The sequence below is a fragment of the Lontra canadensis genome, unplaced genomic scaffold (genome assembly GCF_010015895.1).
Source record: "Lontra canadensis isolate GAN:19392208 unplaced genomic scaffold, GSC_riverotter_1.0 scaffold104, whole genome shotgun sequence".
Taxonomy (NCBI): domain Eukaryota; kingdom Metazoa; phylum Chordata; class Mammalia; order Carnivora; family Mustelidae; genus Lontra; species Lontra canadensis.
This window is the reverse complement of record NW_022631098.1, coordinates 4,091,867-4,107,800: the sequence shown is the minus strand read 5'-3', so window position 1 is coordinate 4,107,800 and position 15,934 is coordinate 4,091,867. Positions and strand designations below refer to the sequence as shown.

The 15,934-nt window shown below is 39.2% G+C and overlaps 1 protein-coding gene across 2 annotated transcripts in view; it reads left to right on the top strand.

The window, feature by feature from the left end:
- The window catches only part of ARHGAP20 (Rho GTPase activating protein 20), a 123,562-nt gene that overhangs the window by 94,158 nt on the left and 13,470 nt on the right, over nucleotides 1-15,934 (top strand). For both annotated transcript variants that reach the window (XM_032838325.1, XM_032838324.1), the window contains exons 9-10: nucleotides 2,177-2,365; nucleotides 14,742-14,920. In XM_032838325.1, coding sequence (XP_032694216.1) covers nucleotides 2,177-2,365; nucleotides 14,742-14,920 — 368 coding nt within the window. The remainder of the gene's footprint in view (nucleotides 1-2,176; nucleotides 2,366-14,741; nucleotides 14,921-15,934) is intronic.

Genomic DNA, 15,934 nt, shown 5'->3' with positions numbered 1-15,934 from the left:
TCCTAAATGTTAAGCACCATCAAATATTAAATCTCGTATATCTGTTTATTCATTTGATACATACCTAACAGCCATTTCCTAAGTGCTAGGCAAATGCTGTCCCTTCACTCGAACAGCTAACAGTATAGTTAGTTGAGAAGAGAAATGTAAATTTCTCTTTCCATTTTTTCACTTTATAAACTGCTATTTTGCAAATCTTTTAAATTTTTTTTTCTATAAGAAACCAATATGTATTGGTATTCCTTTTCCCTATACATTTATTTTTCACATTCAATTCTTGAATTTCCTATTCCCTTTCCTCCCTACGACATTGCCTTTGGGGAAGACTTTCTATACTCCAGTCATGCCTCTTAATTGATCACTGCTGCTCAAAACCTGCCCTGGGCATCATAATGACAATGAGATTAACCCATTTAGAGTCCTAAAAATAGTCACTGACTTATGTTATTATTTCTCGACTTTGCTATTTCTCTAGACGGATTTTCCAGCATTTGTTCTGAAGAATTAATTGGTTAATAGATTACATCTCACCTTGTTTAAATTATTCAACTAAAAAATACTTCTTGATCAATAAGGTCACTCCATGTGGTTAACAGTAATAGAGCAATTGAAATAAAAGACAGTATCTGTAGCAGATCTTGAGATAATGACAGTAATAATGATGAAGAGGATGATTTCTGCTGATAATTTTTAAATGCTTGCTATCTGCCACATATTGTGCAAAGCACACCATGTGCATTATCTCATGTAATCCTTTCGTTTACCTGGGAGAGCACTACTTTGTAATTCAGGGTGTTTCAAGTGATCTGCATAATCTAAAACCAAACCTTTCTGTAGAATATGCATTCTCACACTTCAAGTAAGCTGTCATGTACATCGCTGAGGCCAAAATTCACTGCATTTCTAGATTCTTTTTTAATGTCATTTTCATAAAAATCATTGAGTAGCCAAGTTGTGATGAAAATCAAATAAATACTTAAAATAATTGTTTTCATAAAATATATTAATTAGAACTATTTAGATGTCAGCTTTCGGGCTTAAAACAGCTTCAAGCTTCATTGATAAGTCACTAAAAAAAAGAGAATAACCATGGGACATGATTAAGCAGCAATTGTCCATTGTGTATTTCAGTACTGTGCCTTGGAAACTTCAACTCTAGTTTAGCTACAAGCTATTTTTTTTTTTTTGCCTTAATCCTTAGGAGCAGCTGTAATGTTCGATGTTATTGGAATGTTGATATTGTGTACCTGTGCTAGATGGGAAGGGAAGGGAAGAGTTCACAGGGTTACATTCAGTGATAGACGAGGAGTAGAACAGAACTTACTCTCTGTACTTAAAAGAAAGAGAAAAAAAGGCAGACCTACAGCACGAGAGTACTTGAAGGTTTAAGTTAAGGAAACACAATCGCTGAAAATATTAAAGAGCAAAAAGACGTGTTGCAGTCAGACGTCTTGGGTTTAGTTCTAGTTTGTAGATTACTTTTTGAATCCTGTTTCTGTGTTTCACGTGCCCTGCTGCAGTCTTCCTTCTGATTATTGCCTGTGAACACCACCTTCAAAGGGCAGCAGTGGGAAGGAAGCATGAATCAAACTAGTCCTGATTCTCTGGAGTAACTCTGATGACCTAACTAATAAGAAGTAATGAAATGTCTTATTCAGACATTTCTTGTGTTGAATAGTGATGCTTGAAATACATAGTTCTTTGCCCTTACTATTTAAATTTTATTATAAAGTTCACTTACTTGATCTTTATCACTGTGTGATAAGTAGAGTCAATGTTTTAAACCGTGAGAGATGTCAAGGACTTGCTGAAGATTTACAGATATAGTTAGTGTCAAAAGAGAACTAGAGTACCTTAAATAGTCCTGGATGCAAACATAGGAAAAGTCAACATCCTGCAGCTCATAGACGAATCTGTGCATTCCAAAGATAGTCTTTAAAGATTTTTTTTCCTTTTGCTTTTTTCTGACTACCCCCCAACCATCACCTGCTTAAAACTACATTGAAGGGGCCACCTGCATCGTGCGGGGTCTGCAAGTGTGGGAGCATGCAGTGATCGCGCAGACCTCTTCACTCCCCAAGTCCCGGGAGTGAACAACAGTGCATTCTCGTATGTAGCTCACGAGCCCGTGGGGCCGGTCAGCCTAATGTCTACATTTAGATTTTTCTCTGTGTAGGACATGAATATCCCTATGGAATTAAAATGAGCCATCTTCGAGACACTCTGCTCCTGACACAGGGATCGAAGGACTCTGGCACGCCTTCCAACCTCCAGGAGTCCCTCCTCATGGAGCAGCTGCCCCGGGAGACACAGTGCCAGTTCACCCTGCGGCCCACCCGCCTGGCCGTGGCCCAGCAGCTCAGTGGTGAGTGGCTTCTCCTCCTTTGTGGAGACTGTTTGAACAACAAGTTTTATTCTTGGAAACAAAGTTAGTACAAATGCGTAGTCCCCAACCTTTAGCCAGATGAGGTCTTTTCTTCTTTTTAATTTGCTGAGTGTTCTGAAGGAAAAGATGGAGTTTTAGAAGATAATTTTATAAATGAGCAGTAGAAATGACGGACTTGGAGTTAGCAGCAAGTAGTAGTGCTGTCTGTTTCTTCTTTTTTCCCTCTTCCTTCCCCTTTAACCTTGTGCTCACTGCAACGTCCAAGGCGCTGGGCCGTGCTGCAGGTGTTTAATGCCTTCTTTCTGCTGTGATACATTGCACTGTGTGTTCCCCTCAGTGGTCACATTGTAAGCAGGAGCCTGTCCATATCAGGTGTCCGGACACTGTGATGCCTTGCGTGGATCTTAGTATAGATAAGTCTGGGAAAATTAAGATGATTTCCACAGAAATCTCTCCTTGGTCTACTAATCTAACCCGAATTCCCTGTGAATATAGCCATCTCTTTTAGGTACTCTATAATAAAGACTCTAGAATGATAAAAATGATATTGAACATAAGAGGACTATTATTACCCTAACCCAAGTTTGAGCTTTAATCCCTCAGTCTGAAAGTGAGACTGTATAGGAAATAGGAAATGTATCATGCGGGTAATGGGAGTGGGGTTGCAGGTCTGTGGCCGCCTGAGTGGTAAAATACCACTGGAACTATAGTTTGATCTCAGAAAATAACTGCTACAAATTTGTGTAAGAATGGAAATCTTGCTGCTTTTACTTTTGACAGCATGAGAACTATAAAAATAGTTCAACGTTTCTTGTGATTATTAAATGTCAGTTGTTTCAAAATGTACCTTTCAAAAGTTTTTTTTATGTAAGCATTTTTTTATCTTGTAATTTAGGTTGAATTCATTAAGAAACATCCTCAAATTTGCAGTAAAAACTAATTTCCAAAGCCATTCACCACAAAGTTCGTTCTTCTCATTCATAAAAATTTCAATCTCAGCCCTGAGTTCAAAGATCACTATAAAGCTTTACCCCTCTTTAGCCACTGAGCTGCCATGTGAGAGCACAGGTCAGGCTCTTCAGCTTCTGTCTCTGAAAGAAATTGACAGAATTGGCAGCGGGTAAGTCCAGGAGAGTGAATGAAGTTTATCCATTAACACCTGATAGACGCAAATGTTTCCCGCACGGTGCCACTGATGAATAATACAGTGAAAAACCATAAGCATTAAACACTACATTTTCACAGACTTTATACATTTGTTAAATTACATCCTTTTCTGCTCCACACACTTTGACTACCATAGCAGATTCCACTTCAGGCTATACTGAAGTACTACAGTTTCTCCAATTTTTTTAAATTATTCTCACCTATAGTTGTTCCATGCAGACTAGTCAAGGCTAATACCTCAGTCACTTCAAACGAAGCACTGACTTCTTGAATAAACAACTGAGTACAATGTATTGGTAACATCTGCCAACTCATCAAGAACCAAGGGTAGTGGTTTGAAATAGTATCTTGGTTTTTTTAGTTTCCTATTGATATTACTGGGAATGTCCTCGACTATTCAAGCAGCATTTCTCACCATAAGGCTAATAGCCTTTTTTTTAAAAAAGATTTATTTCTTTATTAGAGAATCTGTGCACATGCACAAGTGGGGGGAGGGATAGAGGGTCAGAATCTTCAAGCAGACTTCCCGCTGAGTGTGGAGCCAGATGTGGGGCTCAGTCCCACAAAACCGGAGTCAAAACCAGAAGTCAGATGCTTAACTGACTGAGCCACCCAGGTGCCCCAGAAGGCTAATAGTCTTAAGTCTATTTTCTCTGTACACATCTCTTCATCTATTGCAAGCGCACAAAATAAGCAACTCCCCATTGGTAAATGGCTTTCCTTGCATTAGTAGTAATTAACCACTCAGAAACTGACTTTTATTGGAAGCTCATTTTTGTTTGTTTGTTTTTTGGGGGGTTTTTGTTGTTCTTTTGGGGGAGGGGGAGAAATTCCGTAGTGCTGAAATGTTCCATTTTAAATACACTGAATTCTTATAATCAGTGCTTTCTTCTGAGTTGGGACTGTTGCGATGAGTTCTTAGTATGATGATGTCAGCATATATTGTATTCTTGTAGCACAGCTGTCATATTGTTGCATGATTAACACAATGCTCTGCCATTTATTACAACAAAGTCATCCACACTGCTCTGTCCTTAAAAGCTCAACACTAGACGTGACAGGTAATAAAACATTAATATTTTACAGTATCAGGATATACAAGGCACTCAGAACACTATCCAGATATAAATGTGTCGCTGTAGTTTGCTGTATTGAGCAGCAGTGCAAAGCAGTGAGAGCACCACTGATGGTCGTTGTCAGGACCGCTCAGCTCTGCCATGGAGCATGAAGTGGAAGCAGCCACGGACAGTACTGCATAAGTGAATGAACACAGTTGTGTTCCAGCAAGACTGTTATAGGTAGTGGTCAGATTTGAATTTCATGTAATTTTCGTGTGTCACTGAATATTCTTCTTTTGATTCTTTTCAACCTTTAAAAAACATAAACTTTCCAGACAATCCAGAGAGGAGGCAGGCCAGATTTGGCCCATGGAACTTAGTTTGCTTCTTTCAGATGTGGAATTTTGTCAAATGCTTTTTCTGTGTCTATTGAAATCATCATATGATTTTTATCCTTCATTTTGGGAATGTGGTGTATCACATTGATTGATTTGCCAATGATGAACCATGCTTGGATCCCTGGAAGAAATGGAACATGTGTGTGATCCTTCTGATATATTGTTGAATTTGGTTTGCTAATATATTTGTGAGATTTTTGCATCTCTGTTCATTAGGAATATTGGCCTGTAATTTTCTTTCTTGTGTCTTTGTCTGGTTTTGATATCAGGCTAGTACTGGCCTTTTATTTTTATTATTTTTTTATTTATTTGAAAGAGAGAGATAGTGAGACAGAGCACAAGGGTAGGGGTAGGGTCAGAAGGAGAAGCAGACTCCCCATTAAGCAAGGAGCCTGATGCGGGACTTGATCCTGGGACTCCAGGATCATGACCTGAGTCTAAGCCAGTCGTTTAACCAACGGAGGCACCCAGGAGCCCAGTGTTGGCCTTTTACAATGAATTTGATAGTGTTCCTTCCTCCTATCTTTTGGAAGACTTAGAGAAAGATTTGTATTAATTCCTCTTTGCATATTTGGTAGAATTTCCCAGTTTTAAGCCATTTGGTCCTGGACTTTTGTTTGTAGGGAGGATATTAATTACAGATTCAATCTCCTTACTAGTAATTGGTCTGTTTAGATTTTCTATTTCTTCCATTTTTCAGGTTTGTAAGGTTATATGTTTTTAGGAAGTTATCCATTTCTTCTAGGTTGTCCAGTTTGTTGGTGTATAATTGTTTCTGGAAATCTCTTATTATATTCTGTATTTCTGTAGTATCAGCTGTAATGTCTCCTCTTTCCTTTCTGATTTTATTTATTTGAGCCTTCTCTTTTTCTTGGTGAGCTAGCTTAAGATTTGCCAATTTTCTTTATCTTTTCAAAGAAGCAGCTCTTGGTTTCATTGAATTTTTCCCTAGTCACTTTAGTCTCTGTTTCCTTTACTGCTCCTCTGATCTTTGTTATTTCCTTCCTTCTACTAACTTTGGGCTTTGTTTATTCTTTTTCTAGTTCCTTGAAGTGTAAAGTTAGGTGGTTTACTTTAGATTTGTCCTATTTCTTGCATAGGCATTTATTTCTATGAACTCGCATCTTATTAGAACTGCTTCTGCTATGTCCTGTAAGTTTTGGTATGTTGTATTTGCATTATTTGTCTCAAAGTATTTTTTATTTTTATTTTAAATTTTTTTGTCCTATTCGTTTTTCACTGGTTGTTTAATCTCCACGTATTTATGAATTTTCCAGTTTTCTTTTTGTAATTTATTTCTAGTTTTGGCTCCGTAGCTCAGGGGTTAGAGCACTGGTCTTGTAATTTATTTCTAGTTTCATTCCCTGATGGTCAGAAAACATGCTTGGTATGACTTCACCTTTTTAAATTTGTTAAGACCACTTTTGTGGCCTAATATAAGATCTCTCCTAGAGAATTTTTCCATTCGCACTTGAGAAGAATGAGCTTATGCTGTTCTGTTTGGATGGAGTGCTCTGTATATGTTAAGCCCCTCTAGTCTACCATGTTATTTAAGGCCAGTATTTCCTTATTGATTTTTGATCTGGATGATCTGTCCATTGATTTAAGTGGGATGTCAAAGTCCCCTACTGTTAGTATATTGCCGTCGACTTCATTCCTTTAGGTCTGTTAATATTTTCTTTATATATTTATATGCTCCTGTTTTGGGTGTATAAATATTTACAAGTGTTATATCCTTTTGTGGATTGACCTCTTTATCATTACATGATACCCTTCTTTGCCACTTATTACAGACTTTGTTTTATAATCTGTTTTGTCCAACGTGATATAAGTATAGCTTCTTCAGCTCTCTTTTGGTTTCCATTTGCATGGAATATCTTTTTCTATCCCTTCATTTTCATCTGTGTTTGTCCTTAAGTCTGAAGTGAGTCTCTTAGCTGTCACAAATGGATGACTCGTGAATTTTTTTTAAACAATTTTTTTTCTTTTTTTTTCTTTTTTTTTTTTTAAAGATTTTTTTTTAATTTATTTGACAGATCACAAGTAGGCAGAGAGGCAGGCAGAGAGAGACAGGAGGAGGAGGCAGGCTCCCTGCTGAGCAGAGAGCCCAATGCGGGACTCGATCCCAGGACCCTGAGATCATGACCTGAGCCGAAGGCAGAGGCTTTAACCACTGAGCCACCCAGGCGCCCCGACTCGTGAATTTTTTTAATCCATTCAACCACTCTGTGTTTTCTACTCTAATTGGAACTTTTAGTCCATTTGCATTTAAAGAAATAATTGATCTATGTGCTTCTTGCCATTTTGTTATTTTTTTCTGGCTATTTTTTAGTTCCTCTGTTCCTCTCTTCTTTTCAGGCTCTCTTCCTTTGTGGTTTGATGATTTTCTTTAGTGGCATGCTTCAATTCCTTTCTCATTTATCTTTTATGTACCTACTCTGGATTTTTGTTGGGTGGTTATCATGAGGCTTACATAGAACAAATTTATAACATTCTAGTTTAAGTTGATATAAGTTTGGATACTTTCTGAAGCTCTACATTTTTACTCTACCCCTGCTGTGTTTTGTGTTTTTGTTGTGACATTTTACATCTTTTTATCATGTGTAACCCTTAACTAATTATTGCAGTTGGTCATTCTTACTACTTTTATTTAACCTTCATATTAGCTTTATAAGTGATTAATCCACTATCTTATTATTTGTTTGCCATTACCACTGAGAGTTATATTTTTCTATGTTACTAATTAGTTATCACTAATTAGTGCCCTTTCTTTTCAGCTTGAAGAAGTCCCTTTAACATTTCTTGTAAGGGCTGGCTTAGTAGTGATCAACTCCTTTAGCTCTTGCTTTTCTGGAAAACTCTTTATCACTTCTTTAATTCTGAATGATAACTTTGCTATGTAGTGTATTCTTCTTCTTCCTTAGAAATTTTTTTTCTTTCAGCATTTCAAATATATCATGCTACTTCTAGGCTACAGAATCTCTGCTGAAAAATCGAATAGTTTTAAGGGAGTTCCCTTTATGTAGCAAATGGTTTTTCTCTTGATGCTTTTAAGATTCCCCCCTCCCCGCCTTGTCTTTAACTTACAGCATTTTGCATTTTAATTATAATATGTCTTTGTATGGGATTGTTTGGATTCATCTTATTTGGAACTCTCTGGGATTCCTGGATCTGGATATCTCTTTCTTTCCACAGCTTAGGGAAGTTTTTAGCCATTATTTCTTCACAAAAGTTTTCTGCCTTTTTTTCTCTTTCTTCTCCTTTTGGGAATCCTAAAATGCAAATTTTGGTCATCTTGGTATTGTCCCATAACCCCCTTTAACTGTCTTTACTCTTTTTTTTTGTTCCTGTTTCTTTTTGCTGCTCAGATCAGGTAAGTTCCTCCACCTGGTTTTCAGGTTCACTGATCCTTTCTTCTACTTCCTCTATTCTGCTTTTGAACTCTTCTACTGTGTGTGGTGTTTTTTTGTTTGTGTGTGTGTGTGTGTGTGTGTGGTTTTTTTGGTTGACTTTCTGTACTCTCTAGCTCTGTGATTTCTGCTTAGAACTTCCCTGTATTTTCCATCTCTTTTTTGAAGTTCTGTATTTATCCATTGTTTTCCTGAGTTCAGTGAGCATCTTAATGACCATTACTTTGAACTCTTTATCATTACTTTTTTTATATAAGATTTTATTTATTTATTTGACAGACAGAGATTACAAGTAGGCAGAGAGGCAGGCAGAGAGAGAGAGGAGGAAGCAGGCTCCCTGCCAAGCAGAGTGCCTGATATGGGGCTCGATCCTAGGGCCCCGAGATCATGACCTGAGCTGAAGGCAGAGGCTTAACCCACTGAGCTACCCAGGCACCCCAAACTTTTTATCATTACTAATCTCCACTTCATTAAGGTTTTTTTTTGAGGTTTTATCTTTTCTTTTGTTTTTAATATATTCTGTGTTTCTTTATTTTGCTTAATTCTCTGTACGAGTTTCTATACATTAAATGAAATAGTTACCTGTCCCAGTTTTGAAGGGCTGACCTTGTGTAGGAGATGAACCTTAACATTCACCCCTGCCCTGGTTGTTGATTATCTCTCAAACCTTTGTGATTGTCAAGAAGCTTATTTCATTGTTATTGTTAATGTCTCTCAGTAATTGAGGGTGTGCCAAGACCAGTCAGTGTTCCAAAAAGAAGGATCTCATTCAGCACCCAGATTTAAGCTTATTGGAAACCAGATCCCCAGGCAGCAGCTTTTAAAGAATGCAAATATATACAGTGCTGTGGGACCACAGGCATACACCCTGCTGGGTCCCTAGAGCTAGGCCATCTGAAGGTGTCCCCTGGGCAGCAGTAGCAAAAGTCAGGGCTCCAGATGCATGTATAAGCTTCTTTCAAGGGAGATAGTGGTGACCTGCAGGGAAGCAGAGGGGAAGTGAAGAGATGGTGTCTCCTATCCTATGTTCCTTGAGAATAACTTCATAGCCTCTAGATGTATGCCAAATCTGAAGCCAGCCCCTAAAGCTGAATTTCTAGGACTGGCAAGTAGGTCTCTTTCACAGAAATCATGGGGGTGTGTTTCAGTTTGCTGCCTGCAGTGCCCAGGGTGTGGTAGTTTGCCAAGAACTGTCTCTGCCTATTATAATTTCACGGCACCCAGAATTACAGGTCCCCCTTGGCCTCTAGGACCACACAGTCACTGGGCATCCCCAGCATGACAGCCACAAACACTGTTCACCAGAAGTGGGTATCTCTGGGAGATACCAGCCCTTGAGCAAGCAGAAGGAGAGCAGATTGTATCCACTGGTTGGAGTAAGGCAGAGGGGGAGTGCACAGATGACACTTGCCCAAAAAGATGGAAGAAAAGGAAAAGGAAAAATAAGAAAAGAAAGAAAAAAGAGAAAGGTAAAGGGAAATAAAAAAGAAAAATTTAAAAAGAAAAAATATGGTACCTGCCAGCTTTAGTTAGGCATAGGGAGAGTGTAGAAGATGGTGCCCACCAGCTGGAGCATAAAGATGGCACCTGCTGGCTGGGAGTGTGTGTGTGTGTGTGTGTGTGTGTGTGTGTGTGTGTGTAAAATTATAAAATATATGTATATAATATACATACCTGTTAGCTTTAGCAAGGCAGACAGAGACCAGGAAGCTTGCATTCCCAGAGAGTATCCCAGTGGGTCTCTACCCCTCAGACCAATGCTTTAAAATTAGGAAATGAGTCTCTTTCACATAAAGTCTGGGTGCTTTTCAAAGAGCTGCTTCTATACTGGGCTGTGAGGTCAGAGAGTCTGCATATGGGCCTTTCAAGAATCATTCCTCAGTTTGGCACAACCCTTTGGGTCTCATAGCTGATGACCCTGGTGGTCATCAAAACCATATGTTTAGGGACTCATCTCTCAGGTGCCAGCCAGTCTTACAAGTTGGGGTGTTTAATGTGGGCTACAACTCATTGCTCCTCAGGGAAAAACTCCAGGTTTTGAATTTCTTCCTAATTGTGGATCACATGTCAGGGGGGATTTTATGGTGAGATTGTGTCTCAGTCCTTCCTACCCACTTTGGTGTTCTTTCCCTCTCGCTTGCCCAGTGTGAAGGTGTTGCTCCACCAGTTTTTAGGGTTTTTTAGAAGTGGTTCCATATATAGCTGTAGACTAGGTGTGTCCATGGAAGAAGAGTTCAGGATCTTCCTACATTTCTGTCCTGCTAGGACTTTTTTTTTTTTTAATTTAAATTCAATTAGCCAACATATAGTACATTATTAGTCTCAGATGTAGAGTTCAGTTGCATATAAAACCTAGTGCTCATCACATCACGTGCCCTCCTTTATGCCCATCACCCAGTTATCCCATCCCCCACCCGTCTCCCCTCCAGCGACCCTCAGTTTGTTTCCTGTGGTTAAGAGTCTGTCGTGGTTTGTCTCCCTCTCTGATTTCTTCTCATTCAGTTTTCCTTCCCTTCCCCTGTGGTCCTCTGTGTTGTTTCTTATATCCCACATATGAGTGAAACCATATGATAATTGTTTCTCTAATTGACTTATTTCACTCTGCATAATACCTTCCAGTTCCACCCACATTAATATAAGTGGTGAGAGGGGCGCATGGGTGGCTCAGTGAGTTAAGCCTCTGCCTTCAGCTCAGGTCATGATCTCAGGTTCTGGGATTGAGCCCCACATTGAGCTCTCTGCTCAGTAGGGAGCATGCTTCCCCATCTCTCTCTGTGCCTACTTGTGATCTCTCTTTCTGTCAAATAAATAAATAAATCTTTTAAAAAAATATATAGGTGGTAAGTATATGGCTTATGGCTGAGCATAGTCCATGGTATATATATACCACATCTTCTTTATCCATTCATCTGTCAATGGACATCTGGGCTCTTTCCATAGTTTGAGGTGCAGGTGCCCTTTTGGATCACTACATTTGAATTGTAGGATAGCTCTATTTTTAACTTTTTGAGGAACCTCCATACTGTTTTCCAGAGTAGCTGCACCAGCTTGCATTCCCACCAACAGTGTAGGAGGGTTCCCCTTTCTCCGCATCCTCACCAATGTTAGTTGTTTCCTGTCTTGTTGATTTTAGCCATTCTGACTGATGTGAGGTGATATCTCATTGTGGTTTTGATTTGTATTTCCCTGATGCCAAGTTCCATCATGCTAGAATTTCTAATTAAGGTTTTTTAACTCTTTTTCTAAAATAATTTATAAACACAAACTTTTAAGAATTGTAACTTTTTAACATTCAAATCCCAAATTTAAGCATGAAGAAACACTAACTGGAATCTTTCCAGGATTGTTTAGTAAAGCTAGATTTATATAAATTTAATTTCCTCTACAATTACATCTCCCTTATTTTTTTATAGTAATAGCATGTTCTTTCATCAGCCTTTGACATTTAGAAAGTAAGAGCTATACATTGAAAGCTCTGCAAGAAAATAACTTTAATGAAATTTTTTTTCTCTCAGTCCCAGAGTGAACATGAACTCTAAGCGTGAGTGTTGTGCATAACAAAAGGCATGGCTGCAGCTGAAAGTGTTTATGATGAAGTGCAGGCCTCGATTTCTACTTGCTCCTCTGTCAACACTCATAGGATAGCTGGGTATATAACTTTATGATGAGGCGTTTTTCCTAAGAAGTGTGTGAAAGCTAAAAAGTGAAATAAATCTGATAGTTTTAGAAACAGTAAAACCAGGTTAAATGCAAGGAAACTAGACTGAGTACAACTGCTCAGCACACATATTAAACGAACATTTGCAGATTGACATTGGTAAACACAGGAACCTCCCTCCTGGGTTTAAGAATGGGTTTCATTTCCTTCTCTGTTTTTTAAAATGACAAAGATTGGGAATGTTAGTGCGGGAAGTGCTCTCATTAAGCAGTCTGGCATTCCTTTCTGTCTGCACACTTTCCAAAGGATGTTTCACTAAATGGAGAATGGATTTGAGGAGCGGGTCCTCTTTGTGGGGAGGAGATGGGTGTCTTTGCAGCTTTAGCGAAGACTGCTGGGACCCACAACCTTGCAAAGCAATACTTTAACGTACATTATCCTTCTTAATCCTTTTAATAAGGCTTTGAGGTATAGGTCATACTCTTACTTTAAAGCTGACAGAACAGGTGAAGTAACTTGCCCACATAAGTCTCTGAACCAGGAGTCTAACGGAGCTTCTGATCCCAGAGCTTTATACCTGGATGTACATACACTGGCAAGGCACTCACTGTATTCAGAGGAAGCCGGAGGTGGAAGACAAGATGTTATTTATTTGATTGTCTCCCCACAACTTGGTGTTTGTGGTGTTTGGTTTAAGATGTTTATGCTGAGGAAATAAAATGCTAAGGGACATTGGAACCAAACAGTGTAAAACACTTCTATAAAATTCCTATTTGAAATTAGCGTTTGACACTGATGACCATTTTCACCCTGAAAAGATCATCTCCTTCAGTGTCCCGTTGTTAGGGACTGTTGACCAGCTGAACGTCACCTGTGGTAGCTTGGTGAGCCATCAGTGCCACATAGCAGAGTTGGATGACTAAGTCCCACACATTGTCAATGGAGAAAATAGCATCTGATCCTGTGTGGGCACCACCTGAATGTCATACCACCTCCGATCTCAGTTCCGTTAGTCTTAATCACGGGGCGTTTTGAATCTGCCTCACACACGTGCTTGGTGGCCCAGCCAGAGATTCGGGCAAAATTTATACACAATATCTGGGGCTCCCATATGCATTTTTTCCTCCTTTCTGGGATTACACACACACATACGCATATGCACGCATGCACACACACGCACACACACACACTTTCCGGCTGCTGTGGTTACCTCCATCTCCATTCTGCAGATTTTTCAAGCCAGCGAGAGTGCAAACTTGCCGAGGCTGTAGTGACCCTACCACCCTGGAGGCTGTCCTCAGACTAAAAGGTGTAAGAAGGGGAAACTTCCCTGTGCTGTGCCATTCCCTATTGCAAGTATCAGACTTTTACCTCCAGTACCCACCTTCTTCCAGCCACTTTTTGGTGCCTTTAAGTAGGCTATTGTATTCTTAAATTTCATTTAGAGTTTAATTTCTTATCTTTGTATATGTGCTGGGGGTTGGAGGATGGCAGTGAACGGGCCCAAAAGAACTTTAGAGAGCTATCTTTTTATGTATCAAATCCTGTGCAAATCCATCAACTTTCAAGTTAAAATTAGATACAGATGACATCAAAACTGTTTAGCACTGTGACCTCACAAAATCATGATTCACTGTCGACCTTTCTTCTGCCTATTTTGTTCATGCTTTCCCTTTCCATCTAAATCTCTCCTCAATTCAATTGCTTCTTGAGAATGATTTACTGAGTATTTACAAGGTGCAAGACACCATGTCAGGTGGTCTGTTGAAATTTTATTCATTCAGAATCCAGATCAAATGCATGTTCCTCCAGGATCGTTCCCTCCCTCTTAATAGGTAGATGTGCTTTACCATTCTTCTGAATGTCTTGGGTACTTTGCCCTTCCTTTTCTTCTCTCCCCACCATCACCAGACCTATTTCCCCTGTTAGATTTTAAGTTTCATCATGGCAAGAACAAGTCTCTCTCATGTTTGCACACATCCATGCTACCTTAAACATGCTTTTTAAAGTCCAGAACCAAAAAGATACCTTTAAAAAAGTCCTTGCAGTGGAAAGAAGGATGAGGGGTGGAAATGTAGAACATTAGCTTCCTGTCTTTGTTTTCAGCAATAGAGAGGGACATAACATAATAAAGCATTATTTATTTCTAGAAAACATCCTAATAAAAGATAACTCTTGGTGTTTTTTGTTCCTCTTCCTTTTCCTCTTCTTTTTCCCCTTCTCTTTCTCCCTCCTCTTTTTCTTCCCTCTTTCCTTCTTTTTCTCACCATTTAATTGTGGTCTGATTTAATCTTCAACTTCTTTGTATGCCTCGTCTCATTTTAAAATAAGATATGTGTGTTAGTATGAAACACCTTTTGCCTTAAGTTGTTACAGTAAAGAGAGGCTTTTCTTTGCCTTTGAAAATTCAGTGACAAAACTCAAGTAAAGAAACCAGTGATGTTCCAAAAATGAGATAGAGAATAATCCAAATATTTGATTTTTCCTTAATTTATAAAATATTACCATGCAATTTCTTAGATTAAATTGTCAGTAACAAAGGATATCTATAAGCATTTTTCTCATTGAACCATAGAAATGAACAACATCCTGTAAGTTGGAAACTGTCAAAATAAGACTAAGTGAGTTAAAATAGTTTTCCTAATAATCTCACTTCTTCCTTAGACTCAGGTCAGAAGACATTTAAAAGGAGAAGGTCTATCATAAACTGGGCCTTCTGGCGTGGGTCCAGCACTCACCTGGATAACTTACCGGTGTCGCCAACATCGCCTGTGCCGGGGCAGCTCTTTGGGGTCTCTCTGCCAAGTATTTGTGAAAATGACAATCTGCCCAAACCTGTCCTGGTGAGTCTCGTTAGGGCCTGTGACACTAATGGTACCAGAGAATCCTGGGAGGGAAATCTTTTCTTAAATGGAAAAACTATAGACACAGCTTTGGCTTTGGCTGAGAATTTTATTGTTACTTCAAAGGAAAAAAAAATCTGATTAAGCTATTGCAGAGTCCTAAGGGAGACATATAGGGGAGAGATCATGGAGGCTGCTGGTTTCAGGAAGGAGCCATGTAAACCTGCTCGGATAAATCAGAGTTTGGCTCTGTAGGCAGAGTCCACTCTGGAGTCCCGTTATCCCCCACATTTCTCTCATGGCCTTTCCAGAACTCTGTGTTGTTCTGTAAGCCTCCTTTAATCATTCTAGCAGCAGAAACCACTCATACTTTTTTAAAATCTGACATGTCTTAGATATATTTCAGGTGTCTACACATGTACATCCTCTGGCATTCAGTTCCCTTTATAAATAGAGTGGGTCAGATGAAACCACTGAGTCTGTACTGTGTCCTTGATACATGGAAGGATCACTGTTCAGCAGCATTCATTGAGTGCCCCGCATCCCACAAGACTGTGCTGGATGTACAGGATGTGTGGGACTTGACCTACATCGTGCTCTGACATGGGCTGCCCACTGGCCTCACCATCGTCGTGCTCACCCTCCACAACACATTGAGCACTTACCACTACCATCATCCCTACTTCACAAATTTTAAAAGTCTCAAGTTTACCAGAGGTCACAGAGTAAATATATGCCATAACTAGGTTTCAGATCACATGGGTTGCTTGTCCCCAACACCCATTCTCCTTCCTACACCACAAGCAGAGGACATTTCTTTGCTAGAAAGAAAACTAAATGAAAGACTGATCACAATGCAGCAGAGAAAACTTCCTGGAAGAGGTGATTTTTTTTTAGTCTGATTTTCAAAGAATGAAGTAAATGCAGGAAGTAGAATGTGTTATGGAGTCACATAAAAAGAAAGACAAGCAAGTGGAGAATGAGTCTGGCAAGAATATTTCCATATTTGGAGGA